This window comes from Schistocerca serialis, chromosome 2 (assembly GCF_023864345.2).
Source record: "Schistocerca serialis cubense isolate TAMUIC-IGC-003099 chromosome 2, iqSchSeri2.2, whole genome shotgun sequence".
Taxonomy (NCBI): Eukaryota; Metazoa; Arthropoda; class Insecta; order Orthoptera; family Acrididae; genus Schistocerca; species Schistocerca serialis.
In genome coordinates this window covers 861,812,408-861,827,714 of record NC_064639.1, presented here as the reverse complement: position 1 = coordinate 861,827,714, position 15,307 = coordinate 861,812,408, and the positions used below count along the sequence as shown (strand labels likewise).

The 15,307-nt window shown below is 43.3% G+C and overlaps 1 protein-coding gene across 1 annotated transcript in view; it reads left to right on the top strand.

Annotated features, from left to right (window-relative positions):
* Positions 1-14,931, top strand: part of LOC126458164 (uncharacterized) — a 91,148-nt gene extending 76,217 nt beyond the window's left edge. The window contains exons 6-7 of the mRNA XM_050095032.1: positions 4,559-4,758; positions 12,874-14,931. Coding sequence (XP_049950989.1) covers positions 4,559-4,758; positions 12,874-14,375 — 1,702 coding nt within the window. The 3' untranslated portion in view covers positions 14,376-14,931. The remainder of the gene's footprint in view (positions 1-4,558; positions 4,759-12,873) is intronic.
* Positions 14,932-15,307: the final 376 nt, after the last annotated feature.

Genomic DNA, 15,307 nt, shown 5'->3' with positions numbered 1-15,307 from the left:
AACACTTCAAACGACAAGTACGTTATAGGCATGACAATTGATATTGGTGGGGCGTTCGACAATTTGTGGTGGTCTGCCCTGTTCAAAAGACTGAAACACATGAATTGTCCAAGGTGTTCCTATAACAGTTTACAAGGTTATTGCACAGACAGCCAGGTGCAATACACTGCAAAGAAAATTGCGAAACAGTTCGCCAAAGGTTACCCCCAGGGCTCCGTTTGTGGTCCAACGTTCTGGGATGTTGGCACAGAGCCATTACTGAACTAGATTCAGAGTATAACAAACACTAGAGGCTGCATCGTCTACGCAGACCATCTTCTAATTATAGTATCTGCTAACATACAGGCTAAATTAGCGGAAAACAATGACATAGTTATTGAAAGACTAAATAAGTGGTGCATAGAAAACAAAATAATGATAGCAGTGCACAGAACAGTCTATACGTTACTAAAAGGTACTTCGTCACGAACGAAAAATCCAACAACGAAAATAAATTAGCAACCTGTGAAAAGAAAAGAAATATTTAGGTACCTTGAAATTAGCATCGACGAAAATCCAAACTTTTTCCGCATGTAGAAATCGTCTGCCAGAGAGACATTAAAATCATAAGTAAAATAGCAACAATTGGCCAAAGAAGTTTTCAGCTGCCACTCAGTGCAATACGAACGTACCACAACGCAGTCTTACTCGCTTTCGTGGGCTACGGGTCGGGCGTTTGCAATCGTAGAGCCAGAGAGCTAAGGACAGCACAGGCTCTACGGCGAACACAGAGGAGTGTACTCCTGCGCCTGAGAGGCGCGTGTAGAACAACGCTGACTGAGGCGCTGCCGGTGATATTAGGCTTGCTACCTGTCGACCTAGGAATAAGGAAGGGAGGTGCAAAGTATTAGCTCAAAAAGCGAGAGTGTGATAAGGAGACACTGGGCACAAGGGGGGGGGTATCGATAAAGGAAACAAAAACATGCACTGACCGAAAATAGCATGACATCTGAGACAGGGTAGAAACATGGAGGAGAATCTACCAGTTCCTTCCTGATGTAAAAGGAAGATCAAGAATGACATAGTTCCTTCCGACCGAGGGGGCTATACGCTACCTGTCGGGACATTGCCCGTAACCTAACTACTTATTAAAAATACAATAGACACTTGTGAATGTGGAGCAATCGCTAACTCGGATCACATCGTCTGCAAGTGTGCCGTTAGACAAGATGTTACAGACGAGGCAATGAACGCATTTGAAAATGTAACAGTCCATACCATAATAAGGAATGGGCAACTGTGGCACAAGCTGATCTCGCTTGCAGTGAAGATATCAGCTTATGAACTGCAAGCCTACATGGGTGGGAGGCAACCAGCAACAGGCCATACGTCACCTTAACGAGACTCGCCACGGCAGAACACCCACCTACAACAACCTTCTGGAAGCAGTGAGCCGGCCGGGGTGGCCGAGCAGTTCTAGGCGCTACAGTCTGGAACCGCGCGACCGCTACGGTCGCAGGTTCGAATCCTGCCTCGGGCATGAATGTGTGTGATATCCTTAGGTTAGTTGGGTTTAAATAGTTCTAAGTTCTAGGGGACTTATGACCTCAGAAGTCAAGTCCCATAGTGCTCAGAGCCATTTTGAACCATTTTTTGGAAGCAGTGAGCAGACGAGCTTCGCGGAGTACCGGGAAGGAATTTCTGAGACCGTGATAGCCATCTCCCAATCTCTACACCTTGGATGTCACATTCCCTGCGATTCCTCAATTGCACATCAGTGCGCCGGGGGCTAACTATCCAGAATGAGAAATCCAGCTGGTTCCTAATACCAAGTACACAAATGTAGTGTGGCGTAGTGCTGTGTAGTATAGTGTTCTAGTAGTATAGTCTGGAATTATAAATTACAAAATTTTCTGGTCTACCAATGCCGCATAGCATAATCCCAGTAGTGTGTGACTTCTGAAATTCGCAGAAATAGATGTTTGTGCCCCAGATGGCCAAATGGGAGTATTGAGACTTTTTTAGTTATTATTGTAATTTTTTGTTTTCATGTAGCTACTCGATGTAGATTTCCGCCCCCCCTTAAACAGCATAATGCTCAGTTATCGTAAAAACATTTGAAATTTTAAGATTTACATACTTATTCACTCCAAGTCATGTGCAAATTCGGTCTTTTTTTCGATATTAATAACAGAAAATAGCAAATAAATAAATGAAATGAATAATCATCACTGGTATGTAAGAAACCTACAAGGTGTTCGTAAGTTTCAGGGCCTTTCCCTACACTTGTGGTTGAAATTATATGCTCTCCTCATTCTTTCTTTGGTTTCCGTTGCACCATTATAAAACCATCCCTCTCCCGAATTTCATCCTCAATGATTATCCATACTGACGTCAGTATCCACCTATTTCCTCCATCTCTGGTATGCAAAAGATGAATATCATCACGTCACAGATTCTGAGTATCCAGCTTGTTATTCGAGTAAGTATGGTTCTGTATGTCGAAGCGCAACGGGCTGCAACTGGGATACATTATATGGATAATAGCCAGCCGAAGTGGCCGTGCGGTTAAAGGCGCTGCAGTCTGGAACAGCAAGACCGCTACGGTCGCAGGTTCGAATCCTGCCTCGGGCATGGATGTTTGTGATGTCCTTAGGTTAGTTAGGTTTAATTAGTTCTAAGTTCTAGGGGACTAATGACCTCAGCAGTTGAGTCCCATAGTGCTCAGAGCCATTTGAACCATTTTTATGGATAATTGACTTGTGAGCCTTAACATCATGGCATTAAAAGTCTTGTAAATGCCGGCCGCTGTGGCCGAGGGTTCTAGACGCTTCAGTCTGGAACCGTGCTGCTGCTACGGTCGCAGCTTCGAATCCTGCCTCGGACATGGATCTGTGTGATATCCTTAGGTTAGTTAGGTTTAACTAGTTCTAAGTCTAGGGGGCTGATGACCTCAGATGTTAAGTCCCATAGTGCTTAGAGCCATCTGATTTTTGTCTTGTAAAGGGTTGCTTTCCGGAGAAACTGGGGACCAGAAATCATACGGAATTCGTTAGCATGGACCTTCATTCTTTAATTGACACTGATGCCCTCAAGTAATGCTGGTATCCAGAGACCACTCTACGACAAATAGGAGCTCATCCGTATTTTATCTGGCAGTATGGTAGCTTCCCGTCGTTGGCAGGTCTATGCGGAACGCAGTCGCAGATTTACTAGGGAAAAAATTATTCTAGCACCGCCTTTAAATGCTCTTTAACATATCAAGGTCGATTTTCAGCCTTTTGTTCTCATCGTAAGACGTATCTGATACATATGCATCGAATCGATGCACGGAAAGCCCATCTTATGATCACGTCTTACGGACACCCGATTCCCTATAACAAATTTCACTGTCAAACAAGAGACCCACAGCACTGTTCACGAAGCGATGCCCCAAACAAATGTTTTCTGAACCTGGTAAACAAACATTTGTGTGTAACAGTGGTGCTTTTATTCTTTGTGCTTTATGTCAGGTAACTTGTAGCGCTGCAAATCGAGTTGCAAACAGGCCAAAAAGTCCAGTATTAGACGCAGGAATACCGCGTCGTGGCTGTCCTCAGTCGCTGAGTTAGTTGCAAAGCACTCGATACCGAAAGTTTCAGATCAGCGCATACTCCGCTACAGACTGAAAAATCCATTACGGTACCAATCCTGTAGGCAATTACTCTGTGGCACCCTCTCTTACAGTAATGTTAGTGTGGTGTCACCGCCAGACACCACACTTGCTAGGTGGTAGCTTAAATCGGCCGCGGTCCATTTAGTACATGTCGGACCCGCGTGTCGCCACTGTGTGATCGCAGACCTAGCGCCACCACAAGGCAGGTCTCGAGATACTATAGAGCACTCGCCCCAGTTGTACGGACGACATTGCTAGCGACAATACGGACGAAGCCTTCCTCTCATTTGCCGAGAGTCAGTTAGAATAGCCTTCTGCTAAGTCCATGGCTACGACCTAGCAAGGCGCCAATTGTAACAGTGCATGTATCTTACGAGTCTCATTTGTATAGTCAAGAGAGATGTATCACAAGGAGTCATTAAAGTTAAGTATAAACCAGCTACGTACTTTTCTTGCTACCATTCAATAGTTATCCTGTTCCAGACTTCACGCCCGTCTGCGTTAGATAGCGTGCCTATCGGCCCCCTCAAAATAACACTGTGTCGGCACTTCTGTCGACACATCAGTTAGTCCAGGAAGACACGCAGCACATCAACTGTGAAGTCTGAAACGTAAGAGCTGGTGGAAGTAAACCTGTGAGGGACGGGCGTGATTCGTTATACAAACCTAGGCAAATTACCTTCATCTACAAAAATGTCAACAAATCATTCATATCATTAACATAAATGCCACATGTTCACTTTCTTTCGATACACTTACAATTCGTATATAAAGATAAGATGTATTCTGGACCAGTAGCAATTCTGCTACTTAATTTCTATAACTTTCATTTAAAACCATTTAAAACTATATATAAGCAGAGAACAAAGAAAATGTTCTGCAAGAATCAAATCATTTAGTGTTATATATAAATGTATGTTGCAGGTTGCCGCTGTTGAGTCATCGCCTACTGATCTATCACGTTCCGCAACTCTCCTTCCGTGAAGACTTTGGTGCGCTATGCAAGGAGCAACAGCCACAGGCTTCACAAATGTTCGGCCTCGCCGACGCGCTGTACACCTTCTTCCGTACCTTCTGGTTTCAACATGTACTCGGTGCAAGTTTTCACTATGTAAATACTGTAGGTAAGTTTAGTAAAGAGAATCGTCCACTCGTTCATGTTTATGCAGTGATGATTGCTGACTCTGTTCTAATTAGAGGTATGATGATAAAAAATCCTGTGAATATCCATTTTTACATCTTCTGCGACATTCTGTGTCACTGCAAGATAATTTCTGATGTTCTTCTCATAGCCAGTTCTTCGTTTGGTTGGCGTCTTTGTGTCTACCTTAAGCTGACTACTTCGTTCCGACGTAGTATTGACTCCTGTGATATGCGTGATATGCATGGTGTAGAAGAACAACGTGCACAAAATTTTTGATTGATCTGAAATGTTAAAAAAAACTCAGTTGCACCATGTCCCCACGGCGAAGGATTCGACTCTAGTGATGTTCAGGGACAGTGTTCAAACTGCCTTTAGATGAATAATCTATTAGAAATGTTGCTGAAAATAACGAAAGTTTACATTAATTCTCAACTGCCATGTGTGCACTCAAAACAATCAGGCGATTCGGAAATAATGGCTACAGCCTCAGTCAAACGGGCTACCTGCTCTTCTGTAGCATCTGATCGTGTCTTCTACATCAAAAGCTTCATCTCGCTCCACAAGATACAATCCATTACACATCAGCAACATTTCTTGAATAAAATTGATAACACTTCAGTGTAAACATCGACTCTGAACATCGCTCTCATCAAAATCATCTGAAGGGAATGCGGTGCAAATGCGTCTTATTTATCACCCAAAAATATTTTTTATTTGCTCTTAACATACTAAAATTCTGTACACGTAGTTTTTAACACCCTATATATAATTTGGTTTAAAATCAAACTTCGAGTCTCTAACACAACGGCTCCACACCTAAATTACATTTTTTGTTAAAATGGTAAAAGGTGTAGTGTTTCCAATGTCACATACGTGAGCTGCATCTAAGATTTCCCATATTTTCAATTTTTCTTTAATGAGTAATTTCTCGGTTTATAATTAAATAGTCAGCTGCGGAAGATAAATTGTTAATTTGTGTCCTTATAACTGTTAATAGCCTTAACTGTGACAAGATTGTATCATGTACACCAGTAGTAGTGGCGCAGAACCGATTTACAAAGTCAGAGTTTATGCGAGGTCTAGCGCGAGGTATTAGACCATGCGGTGCAGTACACGCTCGCGGCGGCAGAGGCGCTGAGGTCGCTTTCGCCTAAGCCGTCCCTCTACTTGGCTTGGTCTTCAAATCCCATCACTGCGACGCCCCGTAAATGCGCCGCCATATATATATATATATATATATATATATATATATATATATATATATACAGGGTGTTTCAAAAATGACCGGTATATTTGAAACGGCAATAAAAACTAAACGAGCAGCGATAGAAATACACCGTTTGTTGCAATATGCTTGGGACAACAGTACACTTTCAGGCAGACAAACTTTCGAAATTACAGTAGTTACAATTTTCAACAACAGATGGCGCTGCGGTCTGGGAAACTCTATAGTACGATATTTTTCACATATCCACCATGCGTAGCAATAACATGGCGTAGTCTCTGAATGAAATTACCCGAAACCTTTGACAACGTGTCTGGCGGAATGGCTTCACATGCAGATGAGATGTACTGCTTCAGCTGTTCAATTGTTTCTGGATTCTGGCGGTACACCTGGTCTTTCAAGTGTCCCCACGGAAAGAAGTCACAGGGGTTCATGTCTGGCGAATAGGGAGGCCAATCCACGCCGCCTCCTGTATGTTTCGGATAGCCCAAAGCAATCACACGATCATCGAAATATTCATTCAGGAAATTAAAGACGTCGGCCGTGCGATGTGGCCGGGCACCATCTTGCATAAACCACGAGGTGTTCGCAGTGTCGTCTAAGGCAGTTTGTACCGCCGCAAATTCACGAAGAATGTCCAGATAGCGTGATGCAGTAATCGTTTCGGATCTGAAAAATGAGCCAATGATTCCTTTGGAAGAAATGGCGGCCCAGACCAGTACTTTTTGAGGATGCAGGGACGATTGAACTGCAACATGGGGCTTTTCGGTTCCCCACATGCGCCAGTTCTGTTTATTGACGAAGCCGTCCAGGTAAAAATAAGCTTCGTCAGTAAACCAAATGCTGCCCACATGCATATCGCCGTCATCAATCCTGTGCACTATATTGTTAGCAAATGTCTCTCGTGCAGCAATGGTAGCGGCGCTGAGGAGTTGCTGCATTTGAATTTTGTATGCATAGAGGTGTAAACTCTGGCAGCTGCAACACGGCGAACGGAAACCCGAGGCCGCTGTTGGATCACCTGCTGCACTAGCTGCGCGTTGCCCTCTGTGGTTGCCGTACGCGGTCGCCCTACCTTTCCAGCACGTTCATCCGTCACGTTCGCAGTCCGTTGAAATTTTTCAAACAGATCCTTTATTGTATCGCTTTTCGGTCCTTTGGTTACATTAAACCTCCGTTGAAAACTTCGTCTTGTTGCAACAACACTGTGTTCCAGGCGGTGGAATTCCAACACCAGAAAAAACCTCTGTTCTAAGGAATAAACCATGTTGTCTACAGCACACTTGCACGTTGTGAACAGCACACGCTTACAGCAGAAAGACGACGTACAGAATGGTGCACCCACAGACTGCGTTGTCTTTTATATCTTTCACATCACTTGCAGCGCCATCTGTTGTTGAAAATTGTAACTACTGTAATTTCGAAAGTTTGTCTGCCTGAAAATGTACTGTTTTCCCAAGCATACTGCAACAAACGGTGTATTTCTATCGCTGCTCGTTTAGTTTTTATTGCCGTTTCAAATATACTGGTCATTTTTGAAACACCCTTTATATATATATATATACATATATATATATATATATATATATATATATATATATATATATATATATATATATATGAAATTTCATGAAAACATTCAAGTGATTAGGTGATTAACACTGCAAGACCACAGGTCTCCCTCTACGATCTTTAACCCCGACACTCTTCCCTCCAGTACTAAACTGGTGATCCGTCGACGTCTCAAAACGTGTCCTACCAACCGCGAAACCCGCAATGGACTGGCGGAGTCCTTATATTTTAGCGGCTGCCTACCGTATTTAACAGTAACTGCCACCGCTGCTTCGCAATGTAATACTGCCTTGAGATAACTACCAGGATGGTATGTGAATTATTACAACGTTTGTGTTTAACTAAACATTGCACAGTGCAGCGGCCTCTCAAAAACATATAAAGCAATAAAATTCCGTACTTCGCACAGTGATCCGTATCATACTGCAGAACAGAGTGCGTCTCCACCGCATTGCACGTCCCGGAACATTTGCATGTAATAAGGCATCTCGATCATTGGCTGCTCGCATGTGCAATGGCCTTTCCCGCCCCTCCGCAAACAGTAGGCGTAAAGACAAAGGCGCTATGTGTGACCCGTTGCGACTGGTCGCATACGGATGCTCTGCTCTTCATCTCCGAATGCGAGGTAGCACACCTCTGTCTGACTCTATAGAACCCTCTCACAACTATCACAATTTTAAAAAATGGGTTGGCCACCTCCTTTGTCCTATATATTCGAGCAGACCATACGTGTAAATTTACATCTCTCCTGAAACCTTGTACACGTTTCCAAAGATATGTGACTTCATTTGCTCTTCGAAAATTCACGTTCATTTACGCTATGACAGTTCTAGTATTTTTTCCGTCATTCCGACCCACCGATCGTTGATAAATGAATTACATTTGAACTGACGTTCCAAATCCAGTAGGTGGCTTTCCTCTCGTTTCAAGTTTCACTGTGGTAGCGACCAGATATACGCCTTGTCACTCCTAGTAGTAGTCGAGCATATTCGTTTTTCGTCTGCAGCTTATACCATTCGTGAATTGGGCACGGGTGGAATGTCTTCCTCCCGGTTATAATTTTTATGTTGCAGAGTAATTCCATATCTTCATTCACTGTTTCTTATCTGCTAGTGAACAACGTAAATTTAGTCTGCCTTTTAAGATGTCAGTCCATCCATTTATAGACAGACCAAATTTACGGAAGAATGTACACTATCCACCCAGAATTCTCAGTCACTAATAAAGACTACAGCACTCGATTCACCCTACTCCAACTTTTCAGAGCAGTGATAATAACTGTTGAAGTAATGTACTTATGCAATTACACTCATTAATGAAGCGGTTGAAAGAAAATACTAAAGTACAAGTCAACTCTGTGTTAGCAATGTTTAATGTTTTCTTCCACAAGTCACCGAAGGACGAACATTGGAGTCCTTTGTCTCTTTAGCTTGATGCAGCAAGGTGCTGCAGGCAATTCGTCCAGTGTCGTTTATTACTGATCATCATTTAGAGGATAATACAAACACGTTACAACCTGCTTTCTTTGCTGGTTGTTTCTTTTTGGTGGATGGAAAGAACGTCGGTCTGTCGATCAAAACTTTTGAGCTGCAGAGCGGTGCCAGTACTTTATTCAGATAACTTTATCTAGGAGTAAACAATGTAAATTTATTCGACCTGTTAAGATATAAGTCCATCCATTTTCAGGCACACAACCCTCGCAGAAGAATATTATCTCTCACTGCATGATTTGCACAAAATTTAAAGCGCTTATAGACGTGTTGCTGATTTAGCACAGTCAGTATGGTGCTTTAAAATAGAGAGAAAAGGGAGTGACCCACTCGTCAATATCTGGTTGTTCTAAATCACTCGCACATTATACGTGAAAGAAATTACAATGAAGAGATGTATTTGATAGGTGACACAAGGTACAGGGCTGCTGGAGTGGAACGTACGAACCCAGCCGAGGATACAATATAACAGCATTCCTTATTTACCAATACATAACAGTGTTGCACACTGGTAACAACATTGACATCCAGACTGCTACAACCGATGCTTAGTCCATAAAAATTTTAAAAAACACAGTGCATAGAAAGTATGTGTATACATACATATGCCTCAGTTCAAAAGAAGTTAGCAGTAGTTACAAGACATTTTTAATGCGAACGGGGTGGGGAGGGGGGTATTGCAAGTAGAGCAATATTTGAAACTAAATTTAGAACTTAAGTCCAATAATAATAATTTCATGAATCATAAACAAATTGAGCTTGAAACATTCAATTGACCATTCTGAAAGAGAAACTGTAATCAAAACACAGTTTTAAAAAATTTCTTTAATCAAAATGTAGAGATAATCTTTTAGACGACGGGTTAATTTATCGAATCCGCTGGATGGGCCCAGTTGAAATAGAATTCTTTACTCTTTTAATTTAAAATAGTACGACTTACGAACTATAATTTAAAAAGAAAGCGCTTTCTTGGTATCTTACAGCACTTCAATTATGGTACAATCTGACTATGACAACCTTCAGAGAGGTTGGCACGCCTGGCTGCAATGGACAACGACAACGCCTAAGGTAGCACTCGACATGACACACACAAAATGTGGCCCACTCTGTAACATTAATAAAAAAGAGAAAAAACAAATTCACAGCCAAGGGTGACAGTACTTGCCGAGTCAGCAAGCTTTAGGAAGCATCAATGTAAGACAACTCCAACTACGTAAAGCAAGGATTTTTTTTTTCTTTTTAAAATAAATCAACCTTGGCACCAGTTGCGGTTCGTATGGTCAACATAATTCTATCTTTAAACTGAAACCCAGGACAGTGAAAATTAATGAAACCACTACTCCGCCTCTGTTACATAACTAGGAGGTACAACCAATAGAAGCAGGGGATCAGTACTTAATCACACGGACGAAATGACCGTCCTAGCCTGCTCCTTTACATCTCACGCAGTCAATCGAGCCATAACAGTCGCCGACCAAATGGGAGAACCGACAAGCGACCAGCGTCAAACATAATGAAAAAGCGCTACGGAACAATACTAAAAACATAATTTTTTATTCCATCCCTTCACAGTGCAGGCGGGCCTTCAACGGCCTTTAATATACGAGGGCTGTTCCTTCGTGGATAACACTGCTTGTCCTTCCCATATTCACACCTTCAACAATTCCTCAATTCAAATACTTCAACTATCGGTATATTGTTGTACAACGCAGCAATTGCCTCATTGCACTCACTTCGTGAATTGTATGTGGGTGGGAGAAATATGTTCGCTCCCGACACTTGGACGGAGCGGTAAAGAGATAACCTCTCTGCCCCCGTTTTGTCAGAGTATCGCTCATCACCCATATTTTCACCATTCAGAACCTTCCAGTCTTCGATACATATCATTTCCATCTACCTGATTTTGGTGAGCAAGGCTGGCTCTAGACGTCTCTAGCAAATTCCGGACCCTGATAATTCTCTTAAAATTCCATAATGTTGCAACGGCACTGTTCGATTGATGGCTGTCTGTGTAGAAAGCTATCACAACAATGAAAAATGGCACACTAACATACTGGAAGAAATTCACAACGATGTGGATGCTTACACCCACATTTTTGACGATTGGTGCTCTTTCCAGTCATTTTTCTTCAGCGGCGTAATAGAACAGCAGCAGGTCTGTCTAGCTATTTGGTTTCAATAGTTAACTTTGATTTAAATTTAGCTCCAGCTCCCACCAGCCGTCAACCCTCTGCAAATCGGTATAGCCCACTAGTGCCGCCGCCTACATCTAAATACACAACTGGCCATTAAAATTGCTACACCAAGAAGAAATGCAGATGATAAACAGGTATTCATTGGACAAATATATTATACTAGAACAGACATGTGATTATATTTTCACGCAATTTGGATGCATAGATCCTGAGAAATCAGTACCCAGAACAACCACCTCTGGCCGTAATAACGGCCTTGATATGCCTGGGCATTGAGTCAAATAGAGGTTGGATGGCGTGTACAGGTACAGCTGCCCATGCAGCTTCAACACGATACCACAGTTCATCAAGAGTAGTGACTGGCGTATTGTGACGAGCCAGTTACTCGTCCACCATTGACCAGACGTTTTCAGTTGGCGAGAGATCTGGAGAATGTGCTGGCCAGGACATCAGTCGAACATTTTCTGTATCCAGAAAGGCCCGTACAGGACCTGCAACATGCGGCCGTGCATTAACCTGCTGAAATGTAGGGTTTCGCAGGGATCGAATGAAGAGTAGAGCAACGGGTCGTAACACATCTGAAATGTAACGTCCACTGTTCAAAGTGCCGTCAATGCGAAGAAGAGGTGACCGAGACGTGTAACCAATGGCACCCCATACCATCGCCAGTATGGTGATGACGAATACACGCTTTCAATGTCCATTCACCGCGATGTCGCCAAACACAGATGCGACCATATGATGCTGTAAACAAAACCTTGATTCATCCGAAAAAATGACGTTTTGCCATTCGTGCACCCAGGTTCGTCGTTGAGGCTCTCCTGTCTGTGATGCAGCATCAAGGGTAACCGCAGCCATGGTCTCCGAACTGATAGTCCATGTTGCTGCAAACGTCGTCGAACTGTTCGTGTAGACGGTTGTTGCCTTGCATACGTCCCCATCTGTTAGGGATCGAGACGTGGCTGCACGATCCGTCACAGACATGCGGATAAGATGCCTGTCATATCCACTGCTAGTGATACGAGGCCGTTGGGATCCAGCACGGCGTTCCGTATTACCCTCGTGAACCCATCGATTCCATATTCTGCTAACAGTCATTGGATCTCGACCAACACGAGCAGCAATGTCGCGATATGATAAACCGCAATCGCGATAGGCTACAATCCGGAAACGTGATTGTACGTGTTTCTTCTTACACGAGGCATCACAACAACGTTTCACCAGGCAACACCGGTCAACTGCTGTTTATGTATGACAAATCGGTTGGAAACTTTCATCATGTCAGCACGTTGTAGGCGTCTCCACCGGCGCCAACCTTACGTGAATGCTCTGAAAGGCTAATCATTAGCATATCACAGCATCTTCTTCCTGTCGGTTAAATTTCGCGTCCGTAGCACGTCATCTTCGTGGTGTAGCAATTTTAATGGTCAGTAGTGTATGTTGACCTACCGCCTTACATTTTCGGTAATACCTGTATGTTTGTTGGTTGCGACATATTCTAAACATTGATCACAGATGATTCAGTTGAGCAACCGCCAGTGTTATCGAGGAGAGTTGAAGTTTCGCTACCTTTAGTGTGTGAGCACCACCTACTTTCAGCGATTCTTTTGCAGATGAGGAGTGGCAGCTAGAGGACAGAAGCAACGCTACGCTGTACGTGGATACTGGCTGCATGCAGCTGCTGGCCAACGCGCTGGACCATCCCACGTGTCCACTGGAAGACCTGCCACCGGAGGCCACCGAGCAGCGCGAGCGGTGTCGCGTGCAGCTGTGGAATGACATGGTGCAGAGGTCGCCCTACTTACCCGTCATCAGCTACCTGGCCTACACGCAGAGGGCGAACGTCAACCTCTGCCTCTTGGCCTGGATGGCTGCCAACTCGTTCAGCATTTGTCAGGACGTACCCTTTAGTATGTTACGGTCTGTACACGATGCTCGCTGCTATTTCGATAATCCTGATGACCAATCATGTCTGGGATCGAACGCTACGGATGCAATCTGCTCTGTTTCCAGAGCTATTCTGTTCATGAAGTGTCGCGACTTTTTCTCTCTTAAGCCTGCCGAGAAATGTCTCGTCGGACTTCATGCGGATGGATCGTACGTAAAGATGTTCAATCAAATGTGGAGAGAAGGTGATTTCGAAGGGGATGGAAAGCCAACAGAAATAACACTGAGCTACAAAGACAGTTTGAACAATGCCACCTTGAAATACAAGGACTTTAAAATCGACAACTTACAACTTTTAGAAATTTCATTTATAGCAGTAAATATTCTTTTCCGATTTTTGGCTGCCGGAGTATACACGTACCTTCCCCACTTACGTAATTTACCCGGGAAAATATTCTTGTGCTTTCAGATCACGGGTATAATCCAGATCCTGTGTTCTGAGGTCGTGTATCGTATGGCAGGTGTGCCTGATTTATCTACGGCGGTGCTAATCGATAGCGCCCTCACTCTTCTCGGCTGCATCTGGCTAAACTCATTCTGCTACCAAATGTACGCGTGCATTCGTCACCTGAGGCTTCCTAACGACCTACTACCTGCTGAAGCAAGAAAAGTATTCTGTCGTCAGGCGCTGTATGCTCTAATATCCTGGAGTGTAGTATGTGCAGCATGTGTTGCCTTGGAAAAAACGAGTAAATATTATTTGTCCCACAGTCGAATAATATTGCTCGTGGGAATTTCACTTTCGATAGCTTTTAATTTGGTTTGCCTCGGACTAGTGGGGTACATGTACGTACGTACTCGGAACTCCATGCGCCAACTCAAAATTTACAGTAAAAATAAATTTGGCTCAAAGAAAGATGTTCTGTTTATGTCAGTGAAGACTGTTATCCTAAGTGGTATAGGTGTGATTATTAGAATTGGGTTCCACCAGGCACAAGGTATTGCACAGTTCGTGTACTACGTGCACATAGCTACGATGATGCAGGGGCCGGTGCTGTTCGTTTTTTTCATTTGCAACGGAACAACACTGCCTCTGCTCAGGGACAGAGTACTGGGATGGTTTAACCGAGACGCGGTCGGTCCAGGGCGGGAACTGTGTTCAGCAGCGGAGAGAAATCTGGCGAGGATGAAGAAGGAACGGTCTCTGCCTGCAGAATCCTCGTTTTAATCCCCGTGTGTATTCTTCTCTAAGAAGTGTCTTAATTGTAGACTCCACTAAAGCCTGTGATCAAATATAAAGACACAGTCCAGCTGCTGAAATAAAATTAACTGTGATGAATACCGTGAGCCAGTGCCACAGTTTTATAATTTACCCTTTATTTACAATCGCGTGCTTATTTGTACAAGGTACGTCCGTCTAGAAATAGTAAACGACTCTAATAATTAAATGTGTGAAATGTAGTCTGAAGTGAACGAAAAGTTTAGGGTAATGGCGATTGTTAGCAAGATGTTGACTTGATGAGTGGGAGATACAGCGAGGTACTGTAGAAGACGTTAAAAAGTATTGCGCATGTAGTGTGTTAGTCTTAAGCAAGTAAGAAGGCTATTTAAAAAGACATTTATACAAATAGTATTGGGGTAGGAAACACATGCGCCAGAAGCTGAACTAAAGGGCACACGTCTTGCCACAAATTAATCTATAACGGCATTATAGATGCAACTAAGTGTTATATGTTATCAATAAACTTTCGCCCATTTGTTCAAATAAAAACTGAGTCAGCGACTGTGTGAATTTAATATCCATTCCAACTCAACACCCTGACATAAACTGTACTAGATAGATCTGATTTTCAGAAACTGTCTAGTTACAGCAGTCATCACTCCACCAAGTACCAAAAAAATTGACAGTGAACTTCATGATATTCAAGGAGTACGAGTTGTTGGATACAATGGAACCAGAAACTGCACATAAGGTAAGTGCCAGATACAGCTTTCTTCCATACGCCTTTAACCACAAAAAGACATTGACAGCAGAGGCGAACCAAACTGTGTCACTCTGGACATACTTACCCGTCCGTTCTTCGGAGCTTATGTAACGTCGTGCGGACTCACACTGGGGTTGAAGCGAAACTCCAGGCAGCGTGCGGCGCGCAGAACACA